The sequence below is a fragment of the Mangifera indica genome, chromosome 1, assembly GCF_011075055.1.
Source record: "Mangifera indica cultivar Alphonso chromosome 1, CATAS_Mindica_2.1, whole genome shotgun sequence".
NCBI classification, from domain to species: Eukaryota; Viridiplantae; Streptophyta; class Magnoliopsida; order Sapindales; family Anacardiaceae; genus Mangifera; species Mangifera indica.
This window is the reverse complement of record NC_058137.1, coordinates 3,896,771-3,917,206: the sequence shown is the minus strand read 5'-3', so window position 1 is coordinate 3,917,206 and position 20,436 is coordinate 3,896,771. Positions and strand designations below refer to the sequence as shown.

The following is a 20,436-nucleotide window of genomic DNA, read 5'->3' as shown; positions in this document are numbered from 1 at the left end:
GAAGTACACTTCCAAACACACACTCTAGCGTCCATATTTAACAACCAATTATAGGCTATATTCTAATCGAAAACCAAAACTTAGACTTTTCCATATTGGGATCTCCAGTAATCTTGAATACATAGATTACAGATCCAGCATTATAAACAGCCTTATAAAAATAAATAAATCATGGGATATAGATAGCTTATTGTACAATTTAAATATATAAATACAAGGAAACGCACGTTTATGAAATAATCATGTACAAGGATTAACTTAAAGAGGTCAACAGCTGTAATACAGGAATAAAGCCATCTGGGAGATGACTTCGATCTAAAATGAAAAAAATAGTCTCATCATCCTTTTCTTTTTGTGGTTATTTTATTCTTCGCGGTTTCCTGGAAAGACAAGATAATGAGCCAATGGTGTTGATAAGATGCACGTCAGCTTAAAATTTAGGTTTATCAAATGGAGTAGCTGAAAATGCCAATACTAGCACTCTTCTAGAGGTAGAAGTATTTTAGAACTTAGAATATGCTTGGCAGTAGACTTGTGTATGACTAAAACCATTTCTAGCCCAACAAAATCATGTGTATATATATTTGAATATACAAACAGATATATAAACATATTATTTATATACTCAATTATATAATAAAAAATATGTATATATAATATTGTTCTTTTGTTACGTATGTTTAAAGTAGGCCTGAAATTGACCAAGACCATCTCTAAAGCTGCATGTCTTCAATTTGTGTATGTATGCAATTCATGAGATTGTTTATTAACATTATCAATTGCCAAAGTGGCCAATTTCTTTAAATAGTTTTGTTGCAAGAGATTTTATTTGTTTGGATACTGATGTTTAAATGTCACTCCAAGAAAACAGATCGTGGGCTATTTCAGAATTTACCTTTTTGTTTTTTTTTTTTAAATCTTTTTCTTAATCTTTTTATTGATTGTGAAGGATTTGAAATATACCGAAAATTCATACCAAACCCTTATAGACTACCGGATAATAAGAAAATTTGGTCAACAATATAAATCATTATCCAATTAATAATATTTTTCTCATTAAGCAATATTATACGTATTTATTTTAAGTATACAAGTGAATATACACTATAATATCTTTTTCATTGAGCAATATTATACGTATCTATTTTGAGTACACAAATAAGTATATACTTATATGTGTCATCATATGATTAAGTGTTACTTTATCTTTAATTCAAATCACACAATCACATAATGAGACACGACAAGTGTTTACCCATTTATATATTCAAAGTGGGTATACATAATTTTATTGTTTTTATTAATAAAATAAAAGGTTGAAATCTTCAAAATTCATAAATTAGAAATGTATTATCACCCTAACACAATTTCATGGAGAATACATTTGTAAAAGAAGATCGAAGCATGCATGCATTTAGATATTAGCAGTTGCTGTTTTAGTGAATTTAGGGTTTCTTTTAGAGAGATTATTTTTCTAGCAAAACATACTTGTACATGAAGGCTCATTGGTTGGTCGGTTCATCCTACGCACTCACAAGATTCAAAGTTATCTGAAATTCTAGAAAAATAAAGATATATACGCATAACCAATTAAATCATCATGCTTAAATCACTTAACCAGTAACAAACAAGATTTATATTATATTACAGGTCAAATTATAATCATAAAGAAGAGAAACGCTGCCTAAAAAATATTGCAAATTGCAGGCTTATTAGATTCTTTCGTTTGTAACTTTCTAAATCGTCGTCTTGTCTTCGGCTTTTTCGCAAACTGGCACGTCAAAAAATTTAGCCGATAAAGCTCATATATACATGTACAAGAGACAGCCACCCCTGTATTTAGCTTTATGTGTTCAAAATTTATGACGAAGAACCATTTGAATATGTGCTTTTTACCAAAGTTCCTCAATGGCACGTAAGTTCTTTATTGAAATTCAAGGTTCTTTATGTCATTATTTAAATTAATTTGTTCTTTTAATCAGATAAATCTATACAGGCAGTATCAGTTGAACTTAATAATGACCCAAAATTTAGTTTGAATGTCAAACTTGATGTGCGTATTCCTTTGAAGAAACTTTTAAATCATCAAAAAAATTTAGTAAAATAGCTGAAATGTTACCAAAATACCATGAAAGTTGCTTAAGATGGTAAAAAGAGAAAGAATGCCGTGACAAATTCGTAGGGTGATGGGCATGGATTCTGGCGTAAGAATTTCGATCAATTAGTTTGAAATAATCTCTTTTAAGTCTGCTTTATAAAATAATGTCATATAGCATAGACCTCTAGATTAAGTAATATTTTGCCGACAATGCATATAACTAAAACAAAAAGAAATCGAACCTCATTTAACCGCTAAAAGAAGCAGCCTCATTAGATTATGCATTCACACATATAATAAATGTATAGTCATATGTTTGTAACAGTCAAGATTGGCGTCAACAGTAAAATTGTATTTTGCTTGTACGTACTCAATAAATGGCCAAGTATGAATTCCCACCTCGATGGTCACATTTATGAGAAATTATGAATATGAAAAAAATAATTAAAATTTGATGACCAAGATAGCTTAGGAATATGGGAGGATGTGATGAATGACAAACAAGAGTATCAATATTCTACTATATATGATATATATCATATAATAAAATATAATACAAGTAAAAATAATACAATATGATTCAATACACAAAATATAAAATTACATTTTTAATAAATGATTCGATCATCATGACACAAAAATTAGACATAGTGGATATTTGTTAAATTAAGGGGGATATTCTTTTAAAATGTAGGACCGAAACCTAGAGGTGGCTGTTTTTTCCCTCAAAATTTTTGAGAAAGGGAGAAGAAGGTGGCTGGCTATATCGCTTGCTGTCTAGCTCGACAAAGTATTTCAACTTACTGTTGAAGATTTATTTTCAAGTGGTCGTAAGGGGAGGGCATTCATGGCCCTACCAATTAATCGTGGTATGGCTGAAAAACTTGTCAGCTGTTTCGTTAATTATAATTTGGAAGTTTTCTTTGGGATTCACAAACCGGAGCTGGTTTCCTGGAAACTAGCTACTGTTTTCGCTATCACTTTGATTCTTTCCTATAAATACACAAACAATTCACTCTCTTCTTGTATATTCTCTGTAATACAAACTATCTCAACTCTTAACTCCAAGTAACGAAGGTTGGTTTTCACTTTCCTTGGCCCAAGTCTTTCTCTCTTTTTAATTCTCCAGTAAAATTGATCTTTATATATATCTGACTATTTTGTGCCATGTGTTGCACTATTTCAGGTAGTTTTATTTATGTCTCCCGCAGTGGCATTTAATAGAAGTGATGAGATGAGGAAGACAAATGATGATGATGATGACCATGTTTCAGAAATCCAGTATCAGCAGGGAGTGAAGCATCTCCACGAAACTGGCATAAGCAGAGTACCTAGAAGATACATATTTCCCGATTCTGATCGCCCCAATGAAGCTTATATAAAAGCAAATAATCTAAACGAGGCCAAGCGTAATCTTCAACTCCCCATCATTGATTTGTCCGAATTGTTTGGACCAAATCGTGCCCAAGTCCTCAACTCCATCGCTGTTGCTTGTGAAGAATACGGGTTTTTCCAGGTAGCTTAAGTACTTTCTGAGTGCGTAAATTCAGATTAATTAACAATCTGGAAATGGGAACTAACTAGTTTTCTGTGTGCATTTGGATTAATAATCCAGCTTGTGAATCACGGTGTTCCTCCGGAGATTATCAGTAACATGATTGATGTAAGTTCAAGATTCTTCGCTCTCCCATTTGAGGAAAGAGCTAAGTATATGTCATCCGATATGAAAGCCCCAGTTCGCTATGGAACTAGCTTTAACCAGAATAAGGATAGCGTATTCTGCTGGAGAGATTTCTTGAAGCTAATGTGTCATCCCATGGAAGATGTTCTTCCTCATTGGCCTTCTTCTCCCGCTGACTGGAGGTAATTAAAACTAACTCCTCTCTCCATTTACATATGGCACTCTACCCTGTGTTTTAAATAATTAATTTATTCTATTATGAAACAGGAGATTGGCGGATGCCTATGCGAGAGAGACCAAATTTTTGTTCTTAATGCTAGTGGAGGCCATCCTCGAGAGCCTGGGGGTGTGGGGGGCCACTATGAATAAGACAGAAGAAGATGATGAAATTTTAAATGAATTCGTCAATGGCAGCCAGCTAATGGTGGTAAATTACTATCCACCATGCCCAGAACCCGATCTTACCCTCGGAATGCCACCACATTCCGACTATGGCTTCCTCACACTTCTTCTTCAAGATGAGGTTGAAGGCTTGCAAATTCAACATAAAGAAAAATGGGTCACTGTTGAACCTATTCCCAATTCATTTGTTGTTAACGTTGGTGATCACCTTGAGGTGGGTTTAATGAAAACAAATTAAATTTTTTTCCTTTATGCTTATACTGTTTCAATTTCAATTAACCTTGTTTTCTTTAACCAGATATTCAGCAATGGGAGATACAAGAGTGTGTTACATAGAGTTCTTGTGAATTCTGCAAAGTCTCGAGTATCTGTGGCTTCTTTGCATTCTCTTCCTATAAATTCAACGGTTAAGCCGTCGCCCAAGCTCATCGATAAGGCAAATCCGAGGCGCTACAAAGACACAGATTTTGCTACTTTTCTTGAGTACATTTCATCCTGTGAGCCTAAGAAGAAGAATTTTCTGGAGAGCAGGAAATTGAATAATTGATAAGGATAAAGTGAATCCATATGGTTGACTTTGTAGCACCAATTATTTATGTAGCAATAATTGATTTGAGATTTTTTTTTTTCCTTTTTAATGGGTTGAGATTTTTTTTTTTTCCTTTTTAATGGGTTGAGTTTGAGTAAGAACCTAACTCCTCTTATCAAGCCATATCTTATGGAATAGTGAACTACAGAATTGTATTTGTGTGAAAGAAATTATTGTCCATAATGGAAAATTTTAAAATTTTCTTATTTCCAATTCAAACAAGTTTATGAAATTAATTTTAGAATAATTATTGATAATGTTACATATTCTAAGATTTTATTATAAATTATAAGTAATATTATATATACCAATTTTTAAATACATAAATGAGTGTATATATATATATATATATATATATATATATATATATATATATATAATGTGTCATCATATAAACAATAAACTATATAATTGTAACTGTATGAAAGAAATTATTTTCCATAATGGAAAATTTTAAAATTTTCTTATTTTCAATTCAAATAAGTTTATGAAATTAATTTTATAATAATTATTGATAATGTTACATATTCTAAGATGTTATTATAAATTATGAGTAATACTATATATATATATATATATTCACTTTTGAGTATATAAATAAGTATATATAAAATGTGTCATCATATGATTAAGTGTTATTTTATCTTTAATTCAAAATTACTCAACCACTTAATGACATGCATAAAATGTATATCTATTTACATACTCAAAATAGATATATATAGTTTTGTTGATAATTATATATTATTTTTGTGTAGAGTAATAAATAAATAATTAATTAATAAAATAAATAAGGCTAAAGGACTAATTCCCACCCAAAGTAAATTGTATTCCCAAGTTTCCCTCCTTATTTTTGAAAATCCCAAACACCCACCTATGGGTGGTTAAAGTTAATGAAATCCTAAACCTTTAAAATTTTATCTCTTTTTACCCTCTAAATACTAAAAAATAGCAATCTCCTCCCTTAGGCCAAAATTTGAAAAGTAGCAATTTCCCCCCTAAGGTTTTTTTAATTATTCGGCAGCATCTCCTTTCTCTTCTTCCAATAGTCGCTCCCTCACCATCTCTCCCTCTGATCGGCAGTTTTAAACCCAATAAGAAGGCGATGTTTTGTCGGAAAAGATGAAATATTATCTTCCTCGATGAAGACAATCTCATCTTCGTCTTTTCGACAAAGTTGGAAGTGTTTTTAGACGTCAATCAATGTCATCCAAGCTTCCAAATGAGATAAGCTTAGCCGTCAAATCGAGAGAAGGCATCAAGGAATATTAGTGGTCGACGATTGTGATGAAGATTTGGAAATTAAATCCTTGAGAGAAAATGTCATTTTTTCAAACTTGGCTTAGAGGAAAATTTTTACTTTTTAAGTTTTAGGGAGAGAAAAGAGATTAAATTTTTATTTATTTTTAATATTACATATGAAATGACGATTTTATCTCTAAAATCATTAACTTTAACTACCCATAGTTAGGTGTTTGAGAATTTCAAAGATATTGGGGGTAGAGGGAAAACTTAGGAAAATGACATACTTTAGGTGGGAATAAGTCCTTTGACCAATAAATAATATAATAATGTTGGTTTACATGAGAATTGTATTTGACATAGATACCTAAATAATATTGCATTCATGCATTATTTGATGGATAATAAAATTATGAGTATATACTTTTTAATATATGTGTGTGTGTGTGTGTGTGTGTGTGTATATATATATATATATATATATATATATATATATGAGGTTGATAGTTTTAAATAAATAATAAAATATATTTAATTAGAAAATATATTTTTATGACTAAAAATAATAGATTAATTGAAATGAGGTATACTAAATGCCCAACCCAAATTTCAAGGCTGCCAAATGCAATCATATTAAGGTTCAATTTGAAGCGAGGAAGATGGCTTTGGAGAGATGCTATGACATTGATGCCATGTGTCATTATTGACTTGACCTAACCACCTTGGCAGTCTTTGTTGACTCACTACTTGGTCATAAATTAGAATTTGACTAGGTCGCTACTGCATTTGGTCAGCCTTTCAAGCGGAAATAGCATGACCATGTGAATCTTCAATCAACCTGTTTGCTAATTTCCCAACGTGCATTATTAATCATTCACACATTTTCATTGTATTCATTTACATTAAATCTCTCGTAAGCCTTCAAAGAAATTTCATTTTTCTTGTTTTTGTTGTGCTGATGGAAAAAGTCTACTAACCATAAACACGTAAAATTATACCTAAATAATAATAAATAAAATGAGATTTTTAAAATAGTTTTACTTATTGGTCAGAAGCATTTGACTACTATTAGGTTAATAGCTTTTTAGAAGAAAATTTGATAGAGTAATAGTATGAGAAAGAGATGATTTAGTACTTACGTCATTGAAAATAGATACAATTAACTTTTAGTATATTAAATCTCGATATTTAAGAAAATTGATTGATTATAATATCTCGTTCAAATGGAAAATAATTACTCTCCCATCAAAGTAAGAGATAGAAATGAAATGTTATTAAACAAATTGTAAAAATATTGTTGAGCTAATCTTGTGGAAGTAGGAAATGGTATGAAATGTTTGTTCATGAACTCTCTCGAGTATCCTTTCTTGATGAGGCCTTCAACCGCGTCTTTTAAAGCTTGGCACTGGTTTGTCCAATGTTGTGGCACTGACAAAACTTTCTAGGATATCGCTTAGTGTGATCTCCTTTCATCGTTATAGGTTGTAGGAATATGTCTGCATCTTTGGATACCATATATATGTGATTAGTAGGAGCAACTAAAGTGGTGTAATTGTTATAGTAGCCAAGTAAAACATGATTTTTTATTGGTTCTTTTATCTATCACTTTTTAAGGTCTTTCTGTCCACCCCCAGTTTTCTCTTCTTTTCCTTTTGACTTTTTTTATTCTTTGTGAAGGTGTTAGTAGAAGATTTTGAACCAACATTTCTTAGTGTAACTATAGAGTTTTCTATCTATTGACCTTTTTTTGAACATTTTATGAAAATAGACCAAGGACACACATTCTTTGAATTATAGTTCTTTTCAAAATTTGGTATGTGGGCAAATTTCACCTATAACCAATGCTCAAATCGATTCTTTTAGTGCATAAACCACATTTAAAAATTCAATTTTGAAACACTCTAAGTTAGACTTCAAGGTTTTGTCTGTCTCTTGATAACAAGAGATACAAGGGGTGTCTGAAAATAGGAGATAAATGTTTAATTGATACTGTCAGCTTTGGACTAGTCATCCGAGCTGATAGTACTTATAGAGGAAGGGTATATGAAATGTCATAGTATAGTTCGAATGGATATCTAAGATGTTAAAAAATATCTATGAATAAACCTCAAATATATTAAGAACACAATAGATTATTGGAACACCTAGTAAGTTATCTTTTGTTGTGGTGTCCCAATAGGTCACATAATTATTAAATGTTGTAACACTCATACGTTCAATTTTGTGTGATTTTGTAGTTAAGTAAGGTTAATAGCAGGACATACAAAAGAACCAATGGGTTATGGTGAGGATGTGTAGGTGACATCAATGATCCTATGAAAAAGAAGTTAATGATGATAATAGTGGCCATGAAACAATAAGAGTTAGAGATGATAAAGTCGTAAGTTGGCAACAATAGGAATGATGATGGAAAAAGTTCAAAAAAAATATTTTGAAAAGAAATTATAGAGTTTCGGGACAAATTATCATTTGTTCGTGTTTCATCCATGTTCAAATGGGATATCGTCATATGACTTAATCTTTTTTTAGGTTTTGAACATAGTTAATTGTCCCAAAAAGTTGGTCAATGATCCTTTTTCCCCACAATTTTCAGTTGAAGCAAAACGGTGCGTTTTATGTAAAATCTAAACCCAATCTACAGAGAGCCACTCAACTCTATTCCAGTTATGGCGCCATTGCTGCTAAGATATTAGAAGAGAAGAGAAGCACAGTGAACCATGCAATCTTTGCGCACGCTCTCATCATTCTATTTCTCGACACCACCACAGTCGCTTCAAAAACCCACTAAAAGAGCCACTTTCACCATCAAATCCTCCGTTAACAGAAGCCAACAGAAACCCACCACAAGTACAACCAAGCCCAGCTCATGGGTCAGCCCGGACTGGCTCACTTCACTGATCAAGTCTTTGTCTTTGACCAAGAATGACGATTCAAACATACCTCTAGCTAGTGCCCAGCTCGCTGACGTTGGTGATCTTCTGGGTGGAGCCCTGTTTATCCCGTTGTTTAAATGGATGAATGAGTATGGACCCATTTACAGGCTGGCTGCTGGACCCCGAAATTTTGTTGTAGTTAGCGATCCGGCTATTGCTAAGCATGTGTTGAGGAACTATGGCACCAAGTATGCCAAAGGTCTAGTCTCTGAGGTCTCACAGTTTTTGTTCGGGTCGGGTTTTGCGATTGCTGAAGGTTCGCTTTGGATGGTAAATGTTTCTTCTTCGAATTTTTGTTCTGATTGATATTTACGCATAAATAATTTTCATGGGAAGGAATATCTTATAATTCATAGGATATTGATTTAGTTTTATAAATTTCATCCTGTTAGATATTTGTTTAAACTTTACAATGTATTAAAGTTGCAAACTTGCAATGTTGGGGGTTTGAAATCCTGGTACTATTACTGAAATGCGGGTTGTCTAGCATGTTAGAATTGTGACCTTGAATTTATATGATTTAAAATAAAAAAGGTTGTAGCCCAATAGGAGTTGTAACATAACTTCATTTATAAAATATTGTGTTCGCTAGCCTTACTTAATAAGTGGGATAGAATGTATGGTTTCAGATTATATCCTTTTTAAACCTGATTCTTTTGCATCAGTTAAATCTGCACTGCCAATTTTGTGTTATAAGTTTAGGATTCAATGATGGAACATACCGTTCATTCATAGTATTTTCTACATGGTGGCAAGATATATTTAACCTGGCTATTCTTCAGTTGGAGTTAGTATTTATCATTTGAGTACAATCTGATTATATGATAGGCAAGGCGCAGGGCTGTGGTTCCATCTCTTCACAAGAAGTACTTATCCATGATAGTTGACAGAGTATTTTGTAAATGTGCTGAAAGATTGGTGGAAAAGCTGCAAACTGATGCACTAGATGGGACTGCTGTAAACATGGAAGAAATTTTTTCTCAATTAACCCTTGATGTGATTGGTCTTTCTGTATTCAATTATAATTTTGACTCACTTACTACTGACAGCCCAGTTATTGATGCAGTTTATACTGCTTTGAAAGAGGCAGAGCTTCGTTCCACTGATATTCTACCATATTGGAAGGCAGGTTATTTTTTGTGTCATTTATTAAACTTTTTTATGTATTGGTTAGTGAAACTGACAAAGTTTCTTGTTGCAGATTAGAGCCTTGTGCAAGATTATTCCAAGACAAATAAAGGCTGAAAATGCAGTTAAATTGATTAGACAAACTGTTGAAGAGCTGATTGAAAAGTGCAAAGAGATTGTGGAAAATGAGGGAGAAAGGATTGATGATGAGGAATATGTCAATGATAGTGATCCAAGTATCCTCCGCTTCTTGCTTGCTAGCAGAGAAGAGGTCTGCATGTGCTCATTCATTACCTATCTATGTTACATTTTTCTTTGATCCATGTCCTCCTATCTTGATTGCACTTGTAAAAATGTTAAAATGGAATCAAAGATCAATGCATTCTGAGATTAATAATTTAAAGGCTGTATTCTTGACTATTTAAATATAAGTGTGTTTCTTAATACACTCAATATAAATGTTTGTCTTGTGGTGAGGCTTGACTCGGTTATATTAGTGAATTGTTCTGTTCAGAGATTTCATATATACATATGCGTTTCCATGCAGCCACATAATAATCCTATGTGTCAGGTTATAATGATGGTGTTCTTTTTTTTTCAACATAGGATTGCTTATAAATGGGTTCAGATTATCTAATTTTACCATTTTCCTTTTATATATTGTAGTTTTTTACTATCTTCCCCTACAACCTAGTCTTAGTGTGATGTTTCTCTGTATCAGGTTTCAAGTGTACAATTAAGAGATGACCTTTTGTCCATGTTAGTTGCTGGCCATGAGACCACTGGTTCGGTTTTGACTTGGACACTATATCTCCTAAGTAAGGTATTCTTACTCTTTGCTTGTATCTATTTGCATAGGAAATTTTTCTATGCTTCAATTAGCTTGTGGCTGAGTTGGATTTATTGTTGGAACCAAAGATGTTCCACATGCAGATGTTTTATATAGTTAATGAGTATATTTTGCTCTCCTAAGTTCCTTTGATATTTTCCCACAATAACCATATCACCATATCCACTTGCAAACCATAACCAGTTATCTTTTTTCCTGAACTGCCTGCTTGATGACTTGAAAAGGTGATCTAATAAGTTTATATTCAGCCTATAGTTCGAATGGGTCTCAATTTCTGCTTGTCCAAGTAAATTATGTATGAGAGCGTGGTATAGCTACTGAATTAATAAATGTGGACTCTGGTTTGGTGTGGTAACTGCTTCAAAATGTGCTGCAATAGAGTTTATGGAATTTTTTTCTTTTGAACCACAATATAATCCAACACGAATAGATCCTGGCCAAAATGATTTCTTTAAACTGGCTCATGTTGGATCTATACATTTGTCTAGTTTTTTTAATCATAATGATATTTTTTGGTCATGTCAAGTAATGAAATTCATCTAGAATTGCTACTTCAAAGATATCACAAGTTGGCTAGTGGAAGTATCCATGCCATTTATTGTGTCTTGTCAGAATCCACATTTAGAATTTATTCTGGTATGTTTGCAATGAATTTAAAGTGAGACCAGGTTATACTCCTTTGTTAATTGTTAATATACAAGTAGCCTTACCAATACTAAAGCAGTCCATGCTATTTCAATCAAATGGTAAAACCAGGTACTAGTTTATAGCCGCTAAGCTCGTGTCTAGGCCTTATCTAAATTATATGTGATTCATAAGCAAATTATTTGCTGCCTTTTAAATGGATGTGTGGCAGCATGGTTTATTTGGCATATATGTTCATTTTATATACTTGGCAAATTAGCACTGCTTAAGCACTTAAAAAGCTTGTGTATTTCCAGTTTTTTAATTAAGCTTCACACATTTTTCTGTGATGCAGAATGTTTTTCATAATCAGCATGTTTTGGTTTCTAAACTGTATTCTTCAGGATTCAGACTCATTGATGAAAGCACAGGAAGAGGTTGACAGGGTTTTACAGGGAAGACCTCCTTCTTTTGAAGACATAAAGGATCTAAAGTTCGTTACACGTTGCATAAATGAGTCAATGCGTCTCTACCCACATCCTCCTGTAGGTTGCAATCCTTTTCCTTCTGCTTGTGTAGTAGAATTGTACTGGAAGTGCTGCCAAAACTGTAAATAGTAGAGACAACATAGGGAAAAATAATTAGGAATGAGATATGGATTTTTTGTCTTGTTAAAAGTAATTTTTTCTTCTTTGTTGCCTGAATTCTTAAGTTTCTCTGTTCAAAACTTCTATAGGTCTTGATAAGAAGAGCTCAAGTTGCTGATGTGCTCCCTGGAAACTACAAGGTTAATGCTGGCCAAGATATAATGATTTCGGTGTATAATATCCACCATTCCTCACAGGTACCAGAGCTTCTGTGTTTTTGTTTTAAATATGACTTTTTATTTTAAGCTGATGGTTAAAGTGAAATGAGCGAAAGGATTCATGCTGGTAATTTGCTCCATACAGAAGGCATTAAGCTTAAAAGAGCTGAGGAAAATTTGTATAGTCAATGCCTTTGTCAAGTGTCAACTGTTATATTGTGAAATATCTTGCCACAATTCTTCTTTTATTGTGATTTAACAAGGTCTGGGAGAGAGCAGAAGAGTTTTGGCCAGAAAGATTTGACTTGGAAGGTCCCATTCCTAATGAAACAAATACAGATTTTAGGTACTTGTTCCTTTTGATATTCAATAGTTTTGTTGCCCTTTTTTAGTGCTCAATTAATGGTACTAAGGGGTCTATTTTGGACCTAAAATCACTAACATAATTCTTTTGCTACCACCTACATACTATCATCTGGATATGACTAACTTGGGGTCAACCTCTACCACAGATTCATTCCTTTCAGTGGAGGGCCACGAAAGTGTGTGGGAGATCAGTTTGCTCTGCTGGAGGCTATTGTTGCTCTCACAGTTTTCTTGCAGAAAATGAACTTTGAACTAGTTCCTGATCAGAACATCAACATGACTACTGGAGCAACAATACACACAACTAATGTAAGATGTAGTACCTATTTGATTCAGGCAGTGCACATACACATTCATCACCCAGAGTATCAATAATATTCATCCCGGACACTTTTATACTTAGCTGCTCTGTCAGTTACATCAAGAGAACAAAGGGGTTGTGCTCATTTACTTTTTACTTAGCGATTTCTGTGCCATATAAATCAAAAGTGAAAAACTATGTATCGGCTCCATGTAAAATGTGTTTCAAGTATATCTTAATGCTAAAAACGTTGAACACATTGGCAATAAAGAATGAATGTAGTTTTAAATAAATTCCTGACTCATTTGTTAACTTCAGGAGATGGATCAGTGCTAATAGATTGTTGCTGTTGCAGGGATTGTATATGAGAGTAATGCAAAGGCAACCTAAAACTGTCATTCTTTCATCTTCTTCTTCAAGGTAAGCTGTGAATCTGTAAGTATATTTTGATCCTTAATTGTTGTTGTAAAATGCCACTGTACAATTTTACAAGGACAGAAAGTATTTATGATCAGATTCTTTCTGGGTGAAAAGAAAAAGATAAGATTATTTGTCATTTAGGCAGTTATGTAATAGATATGAGTGATACGAAGTGAGCCAACGATAACATACCTTCATGTTGTTTCTAATCAACTTGCTTGAATATTATTTGTACCCCCTATAGTTACAATTTTTACATGCATACTATTCAATCACATGTTCTGTAACATGTTAAGTAACTTATTGCTGTAAGACGGAATAAGTATTAGGATTAAAATACGATCACATATTTTGTCCTTTGCAGAGCAAAAGAAAAACATTACATTTTCATGGTGATTTTGAGATGATAATTTCTAACGTTCGGAGCTAGATTTTCCCTTTGGTCATGGTTAATTTATATAATATTTTGCTTGTGTAATGCTTTTCTTATTGTAATTATATCAGAATTTATGTTACCCTGTCATATTGTTACACTTTGTCGTTCAAATGTTATACAAATGGTTAATAATAAGTGTGTGTGTGTGTGTGTGTATTTATTGTTACTATTATTACATGTAAAAAATGATTTGACTTCTCAGTGTAAATAATTTCCTTGGTTGTCAGAATTGGGAAAATCTCATAATATTGTTCCCTGTCATCACTGTATCAAATTCAACATTCATGGCTTGAGCTTACTAGAACAAGAGTGAATTAGCAATCCTGAATGAAAGTTATGTCCCAATCTTCTTCGTCATCTTCATCCGGAGGAACCATTGCAATGTCTGGCTGACGAATCCATTCATTCCCATCAATGTATGAAATGTCCGTGTACGGAGCTGCCTCAAATTCCTGGAGCTGTTTTCCATATGAAGCTCTATCCGAATAATTCGCTCCTGGCCCATAACACTGGTACTCTCCGAAGAACACTGTCCTGGAATCAACCATACACAACATATAATTAACAAAAACAGATTATTAAAGATTGACTGAAACTTAAAGGTAACAGCAAATAGGATCAACCACAGACTGGTCTCTCGAGGGGTCTCCCCAGTCATTCCATCCGTCAGGAGAAACAACTTGTGCCATGTAAGTTTTTATAAAAACAACTCTTGAATAAACCCCCCAAGCTCTCCCTAGCCACACTCTTCCACTTCCATCAATTTTACAATTCACAAATGAAAATCCTGTCTCCTCGCTCTCTGATTCTCTTCCTTGTGCTGTTATGCAGCCACTCACCCTTCCTGTGCCTCCCTTTGCTATTGAATTTATGCTGCAATCCTGATAGAGGGATCTGCCATTTCCGAAAATGAAGTCAATGGAGCCTTCGATGAAACAATCTTTGAAGTAGTGTTTTCCACGATCATCATGAAGAGTGTCTTGAGCTCCGTAGAATCCACATCCGTAAAAGGCAGCTTGATCTCCTCCTATTCTTAGTGCCACCGCTTGTCCTCCAACATCCCCTGGCAATGGTACCGGTGCCGTGTTCTTTATGAAAACAACACAAATTGCAGCAAACATATCACTAAAAAATAATAAAACTGAAAAGGCAACGTTTAGCAATAAGTTGTACGATCAATAGTCAGGTGTATTATATCCTAGTAAAAAGAAAGTTTATGGTATCACAATGAAACTGTATTGTTATTCGGTCAAAATTTTTCTTAGATTAAATTCATATATTTGACATTGAAGAGGTTATTAACCATTAAATATCGACAAGTTACACGATTTATAGTTAAGTGTGTTGGCAAGTGTATTACTAAAACCAACAAGGGGCTTTTTTGTTCAATGACTAAGAAGTATAAAACTTAATAGTTATTATAGTTTTCATAATCTCTTCAATAAGAGCTACCTTTCATTATACCAATAGACAATTACTTATCTATCATACCAAAAATTACAATGTTTTTATAATGACGTATGTATCAAGAATCACCATATTATGTCTTTTGCATTCATTAGCACATGTATCCTTAATATTTTCTCTTATAAATTCAAGATTAAATATATGTTTAAGAGGAAATTTTAACTTTCTACAAAAACACATTTAAGCACTCACATTATAAACTTGTAATAACTTTTCTAATCAGTCAATAATATAATTATAGATATAGGCTTTCGAACCACACAAAGTGAACCATGATAAAAATATTGTCACATGCGGATTGTAATATAATCACCAACAAGTATAATAAGACAATACACGAATGTCAAATAATTGTACCACTTAATAACTACCCATCACAATTGGTTTAAAGACGTGAAAGAAAAATTCTCAAATGGCATAAATTCACTGGAGGGTGGTAATGGTATTCTAGATTTTTTTCACCAGGGAGAATACCTGAAAGCTTATATTATAAGCTGTGAAATTGAGAGCAAAGATGGATGTCGAAGCACTATAAGGAGTTCCTCCAGTAGAATTGGCAGTATCATTCCAAGCTATGATAGTGCTGAGGTAGCCCCGGCCTTGAAATATTAAGTTTGTCTTGCTAGCATGTACTGTCACTTTCTCCCTGCCATTTTTTTAGATTCAAAAGAAATCAGCAAGAAAGAGCAAGAATTATTGAAGTAATCTCTAAACTCAGTTGTGTGCGATGATAACAACCTGTAAGTACCAGAATCAATTATAATGAGGGTCCTAGAGGGACTAAAATCAGGAACAGCATCTACTGCCTTTTGTACACTTGTAAAACTGGCACATCCCTTGGAGTCAACTGTCAAAATGAGGGAAACTCTATAACGATAAATGATCATTTTGAAATGGGAAATGAGCCTATTCTTCCATGTCTTCTTATCACATTTTAACCTGTGCCTCCTATGGTGATGATGCTGTCTTCTAGACAATAACCTTGAGAGAAGAGGTAAGAAATTCTCAAGGCCACTTTGCTTTAAAACCCTTTTGAAGATAGAAAGTTGAAAGATGTTTCGAGGAGTAATGGGTGAAATAGAATTTGTAGAGGAAGGAGGAATGTAAAAGAGAGCAAGTATGATGGAAAACAGTAAACTGGCAAAGGGAAGAAGCCAAAAGGAGATTTTTTTTATTCCCATGGTTAATAGTGTTGAGTTTGGTTGTGTTATCTTGAGATAAAAATAGTGAGGGGAGTGAGGTTGGTTATATTTTGAAAGAATGTTTTGGCTTGAGAGGTAAGAAATGTATGGCCCTCACCTCAATGGCGAGCTGATGATTACAGCTTTAACTGTTAAGTAATAGTGAAGGAATGAGCCCTTAAAGGGAAGAAATGGGCAGTTTTTAAGATTGGAAGATTGATGATGAAATTTGATTATTAAAGCAAAGCAGTTAAGTGCCCGTGCTAGCTTTTGAGCATGGAGAATATTGATATTGACTTTCTGAAGAGATTTTGTTGAAGATGAAAGCAATAGGAATTATAGGGCGGTTGGAGAGCGTACAAAGTGTAATTGCGTATAGAAGAGATAAACTAATTCTAAGCTGACTTTGTCTGGTGGCTTTGATTACTTCACATTCATGGCACCACCCTCTTCACTCTACCACCTTCCATTTTTGGTTCAAGTTCATTGGCGGTCTGCCGCTTGAATTCATCTGTTCTTGAATTCATCTGTAATCTTTCTTTTGATTGAATTTCAGGAATCTCACGTTCAAATTCAGCACGGTAGTCGTTAGGGCTGGATATAAGCCGAACCAAACCCAAACAAGGCCCAACTAGTTTTTGATAAGCCCAAGCTCGTTAAACACATATTCATGTTCGGCTCATATTATAATTTTAGTGTTCGGGCTCATGTGTTTTGGCTCAGGCTTGCATTTAAAGCTCGAAAGCTTGGCTTCAGACTCATATTTTAAAGAATAAACGGTGTCGTTTATTCCAAGTTAAAATTTTTTTTCATTTAAGTGAACGGCTCGCAAGCCAAACTCGGCTCACTCAACCCATGTTCGAGTTCGGGTTCATTTTTTGCTTAAAATTTAGGCTCGCATTCGTATTTGGATTAGTTTAAAGGGAGCTTGGCTCAAACTCGTTTGAGCAAAACTCGTTTCAAACTCAAATAAGCTCGTTTCAAATCCAGCTCTAATGGTCATATTGGTGCTGGCAGGCAGCAGGCAGTGGCAACAGCAGGGTAGTCGTGCAAGTGGCCATGTGCGTAGCCGCCTGTGTTACTCGTCCAATTCTTAATTTATGAAATAATTTCAGAATCTTACATGGTTGATTGTTTTTTTTTATATGGCTTCTTAAGATATCCATACCACATAATGGGCAAGCGTAAGGCTCTAGAGAAAATAGAAGCAATTCAAGCAAATATTATACTTATTATTCATAATATTACTAGTCACTAAAATTTTGCTAGTCAATTGTTAAAACTACAAGCACGATACGAAATAAAGCCAACTGCATCTAAATTGGTAATGGTGGATGTGCAAATTGAAATGAACCTTTACATTTACAGAGTTCGCCAAATATCGAGTGTTTGTATACACCTTTTAAAACTACATAGAAATCAAGTCCCCTTCACCCCAAAATTGGGGCTTCATTCCACTTCAACTCCACTTAAGCATTCTGCGGGCTCAGTACTACTATTAACAATTCGACAAGCTGAAACTTCCTTCCGTAGCATCGACGTTCCTTTGAAGCTCACCATCTGGAAGCAACTTTTTCGGTATATACTAAGCTAAACCACCACATTATTCTGATGCCAGTCAGGTCAATGTGCAGAAAAGGGAATGTAATATGTAGAGGTAAGAATACATACCTGTTCTGGATCCATATACTGGAAACCAAATTTACGAGTCCATATGGATTCTGCTTCTTCGGCAGCTGGGAGTACAATGCTCTTCACATGCAAGAATGCCAGTAGCTTCTCAATGCAAGTGAACAATAATTGAAAAAAGCCCTGTTACAGTGATTGATTAATGTTACGCCAGTATGGGAACAGGTGACGAAATTGCTTTATCTTCAAATAGTATTTTAAATCCTAATTATGTGAATCTGAAATTAAATTGAACTACAGCACACACACATATATATATTATACACAACTGACGTGCTCCTCCCATAATAGTATTGATAATATCAATTCATAATCAATACATTATTAGCAAAAATCATGATTTCCATAATTGTAATTTACATACATATATTCAGCACCAAGACAGAGAGAGCAGAAAATGAAGTGTTCATAGGACAGTTACTATAACAAAAGGCAGATAACAAAGCACTCAGGAAACCGATTATCAGAGATTTAAAAGAAATAAAAAGAGGTTTGAAACATGCAAAAGACCGACATCTGAATATTCCCTCAAATTAAGTAAAAGTTGAAAAAGAGCAGCTTCTTGGAGTACAAGACTACAAAACCTAAATTCTGTTTGATTAAAGAGGTCAACAACCATACCAAGTTTAAACTATGAGTCTCACCTTGCCATGGTTTATTTTACTTGTTGCAACTAAAGGGAGTTCTGCAACTTCTTGACCAAAAACTCGCAGTATTCCAGCTGATACAACAGACGAACTGCAAAATTGGCAAAAGAGACTCTCTCAATATTATTGCAGATGAGTGAACCCCTAGTACAATTAGAAGATCACTTCTTACTTGACAGTCAGTACTGCACAATACATCCCTCCGAATTCTTGGCCCCTCATATTCCTACTGATAGGGCATGAAAGAGATAGATAAGCAAGCTAACTAGACAAAAATAGATTGGCAAAAGATTACAAGAAAACAATAACCATCATATGCTTACCCATAAACCATAGATGGAATCAGATCACGCCCGCTTTCTGAATCAACAATAGGGTCAAAGCAATCCTGAAGCAAATAAATGAAAGAATATTTCAATTGCATAAAGCATATAGTATATCCTCTTCTATGTAGAATATTTTCACAAGTGATACTATGTGTACTGAATGAGTACCAATCGTTTAATCATATGATGATACATTATGACTGATCCCAAATTGATACTTATTATAAGTACACATAGTTTTATTGATTTATGCATATAACTTGTATGCATATCAATAAGGATTTGAAACTAAGGTATGTCACCACTAAGGTTATTAATCCCAGCATTCTTTTTGGTAATTACCAATCTCAGCATTACTTAGTGGCCTAACTGCAATTCAAATCTCAGCAAATGCAATGTGATTGATTGCGGCATTATAGCTCTAAGAAGACATGATAGGTTTGCAAACTCATCTTTCCTTCCAAGTGAAAATTTACTGAGCCTATTTGTGGGACACAATGTTGGAAGTGATCAAATCTTATGGATGAGCACTTTGCTAATACAGTGAAATATTCAAAGCCCAAATAACCTCTTTAAAAATCTTTTTTTTTAATAAAAAGAAAAGACAAAACAAACAAAAAAATTCATATCGATCACTATCATAACTTGGTTGCAATTAGAAAACCAACTAAAGATGACACCCAAAATAAGTTAAAGGCAAATTTCATTTAAACAAAGAGAGCCCACAAATCTAGAATTTCACTTTAGATTAATGACAATCATCCCCCTGAGAATGATTTAAAACAAAGATCTTTGAGGACTCTAAAATAACAAACAGCCTCTTACCATTAAGTTTTAAGTGTTAAAATTGTTAAAGTGTATGTTGTACACTAAATGTAGTAGAATCATAATAAGGGTATTATAGTAATAGGACATTACAAAGCAATTCCTACATATACTAATGCTCTGATGATAATGAGAATTTGGTGCTTCTTCTCTCAACTTGGTATCAAAGCATACCCACCAACCACACAAGTGCCGCCGCACAACCTTCTCCCTAAAATCCATGATTGATTCACAGTTGCCTCCTCAAATGGGCTCCTCTTTGTATGCACTTGTCTGTACCCTTAAAGCAACCATTGTTAAACTTATTGAAACCTAATTACCTTGATTGAGCTCAATTGTTTCAGGTTTTTGTGACTGCTCAACGCAAACTGCACCATATTGTTAATCATCCACCTTCCACAACTAGTTCATCCTATGAAGAAGTTG

At 33.8% G+C, this 20,436-nt stretch overlaps 4 protein-coding genes across 12 annotated transcripts in view; 2 read left to right on the top strand and 2 right to left on the bottom strand.

The window, feature by feature from the left end:
- The first annotated feature begins 3,081 nt into the window (after nt 1-3,081).
- LOC123216545 (probable 2-oxoglutarate-dependent dioxygenase SLC1) lies at nt 3,082-5,017 on the top strand. The gene is made up of 5 exons (XM_044636991.1): nt 3,082-3,175; nt 3,285-3,614; nt 3,714-3,961; nt 4,047-4,395; nt 4,480-5,017. Exons 2-5 carry the CDS (start codon nt 3,297-3,299, stop codon nt 4,726-4,728), a joined length of 1,164 nt encoding a protein of 387 aa, XP_044492926.1. The 5' UTR covers nt 3,082-3,175; nt 3,285-3,296; the 3' UTR covers nt 4,729-5,017.
- Nucleotides 5,018-8,641: 3,624 nt separating this feature from the next.
- LOC123228821 (carotene epsilon-monooxygenase, chloroplastic) lies at nt 8,642-14,232 on the top strand. 3 transcript variants are annotated; one of them, XM_044654293.1, is made up of 10 exons: nt 8,642-9,215; nt 9,774-10,070; nt 10,147-10,344; nt 10,795-10,891; nt 11,959-12,092; nt 12,284-12,391; nt 12,616-12,698; nt 12,865-13,027; nt 13,375-13,439; nt 13,804-14,015. In XM_044654293.1, exons 1-10 carry the CDS (start codon nt 8,730-8,732, stop codon nt 13,844-13,846), a joined length of 1,674 nt encoding a protein of 557 aa, XP_044510228.1. In that variant the 5' UTR covers nt 8,642-8,729; the 3' UTR covers nt 13,847-14,015. The 3 variants fall into 3 exon arrangements, with proteins under 3 accessions (XP_044510228.1, XP_044510235.1, XP_044510220.1); XM_044654300.1 differs by lacking the exon at nt 13,804-14,015 and adding an exon at nt 14,103-14,232 and having other exon boundaries at nt 8,644-9,215; nt 10,795-10,896; nt 11,952-12,092; XM_044654285.1 differs by having other exon boundaries at nt 8,644-9,215; nt 10,795-10,896; nt 11,952-12,092.
- On the bottom strand, nt 14,091-16,601 carry LOC123228841 (putative pectinesterase 14). 2 transcript variants are annotated; one of them, XM_044654312.1, is made up of 4 exons: nt 16,081-16,601; nt 15,817-15,988; nt 14,506-14,963; nt 14,091-14,409 (listed from the first exon to the last, which is right to left on the bottom strand). In XM_044654312.1, the coding sequence occupies exons 1-4, from the start codon at nt 16,521-16,523 to the stop codon at nt 14,190-14,192; spliced, it is 1,293 nt and encodes a 430-aa protein (XP_044510247.1). In that variant the 5' UTR covers nt 16,524-16,601; the 3' UTR covers nt 14,091-14,189. The 2 variants fall into 2 exon arrangements, with proteins under 2 accessions (XP_044510247.1, XP_044510256.1); XM_044654321.1 differs by having other exon boundaries at nt 14,287-14,409; nt 14,499-14,963; nt 16,081-16,598.
- A 1,133-nt stretch (nt 16,602-17,734) lies between these two features.
- LOC123218096 overlaps nt 17,735-20,436 on the bottom strand; it is a 24,256-nt gene continuing 21,554 nt past the window's right edge. For 5 of the 6 annotated variants that reach the window (XM_044639342.1, XM_044639334.1, XM_044639319.1 and 2 more), the window contains exons 18-22: nt 19,183-19,247; nt 19,032-19,088; nt 18,857-18,950; nt 18,195-18,335; nt 17,735-18,113 (exon numbers count right to left, since the gene is read on the bottom strand). In XM_044639342.1, the coding sequence (XP_044495277.1) occupies nt 17,973-18,113; nt 18,195-18,335; nt 18,857-18,950; nt 19,032-19,088; nt 19,183-19,247 (498 nt within the window). In that variant the 3' untranslated portion in view covers nt 17,735-17,972. The remainder of the gene's footprint in view (nt 18,114-18,194; nt 18,336-18,856; nt 18,951-19,031; nt 19,089-19,182; nt 19,248-20,436) is intronic. The other variant, XM_044639327.1, reaches the window with a different exon arrangement.

What these genes read in the sequence shown, in the direction of transcription:
- LOC123228841 (XM_044654312.1), bottom strand. Translation starts at nt 16,523, where the DNA reads ATGGGAATAAAAAAAATCTCCTTTTGGCTTCTTCCCTTTGCCAGTTTA. An exon ending in ATTGATTCTGGTACTTACAG is followed by an intron (nt 15,989 to 16,080) that starts GTTGTTATCATC and finishes AAAAAATGGCAG; the next exon opens with GGAGAAAGTGACAGTACATG. An exon ending in CTTATAATATAAGCTTTCAG is followed by an intron (nt 14,964 to 15,816) that starts GTATTCTCCCTG and finishes GTTTTCATAAAG; the next exon opens with AACACGGCACCGGTACCATT.
- LOC123228821 (XM_044654285.1), top strand. Translation starts at nt 8,730, where the DNA reads ATGCAATCTTTGCGCACGCTCTCATCATTCTATTTCTCGACACCACCA. An exon ending in TGCTTGCTAGCAGAGAAGAG is followed by an intron (nt 10,345 to 10,794) that starts GTCTGCATGTGC and finishes TCTCTGTATCAG; the next exon opens with GTTTCAAGTGTACAATTAAG. An exon ending in ATATCCACCATTCCTCACAG is followed by an intron (nt 12,392 to 12,615) that starts GTACCAGAGCTT and finishes TGATTTAACAAG; the next exon opens with GTCTGGGAGAGAGCAGAAGA.
- LOC123216545 (XM_044636991.1), top strand. Translation starts at nt 3,297, where the DNA reads ATGTCTCCCGCAGTGGCATTTAATAGAAGTGATGAGATGAGGAAGACA. An exon ending in AAGAATACGGGTTTTTCCAG is followed by an intron (nt 3,615 to 3,713) that starts GTAGCTTAAGTA and finishes TTAATAATCCAG; the next exon opens with CTTGTGAATCACGGTGTTCC. An exon ending in TCTTCTCCCGCTGACTGGAG is followed by an intron (nt 3,962 to 4,046) that starts GTAATTAAAACT and finishes ATTATGAAACAG; the next exon opens with GAGATTGGCGGATGCCTATG.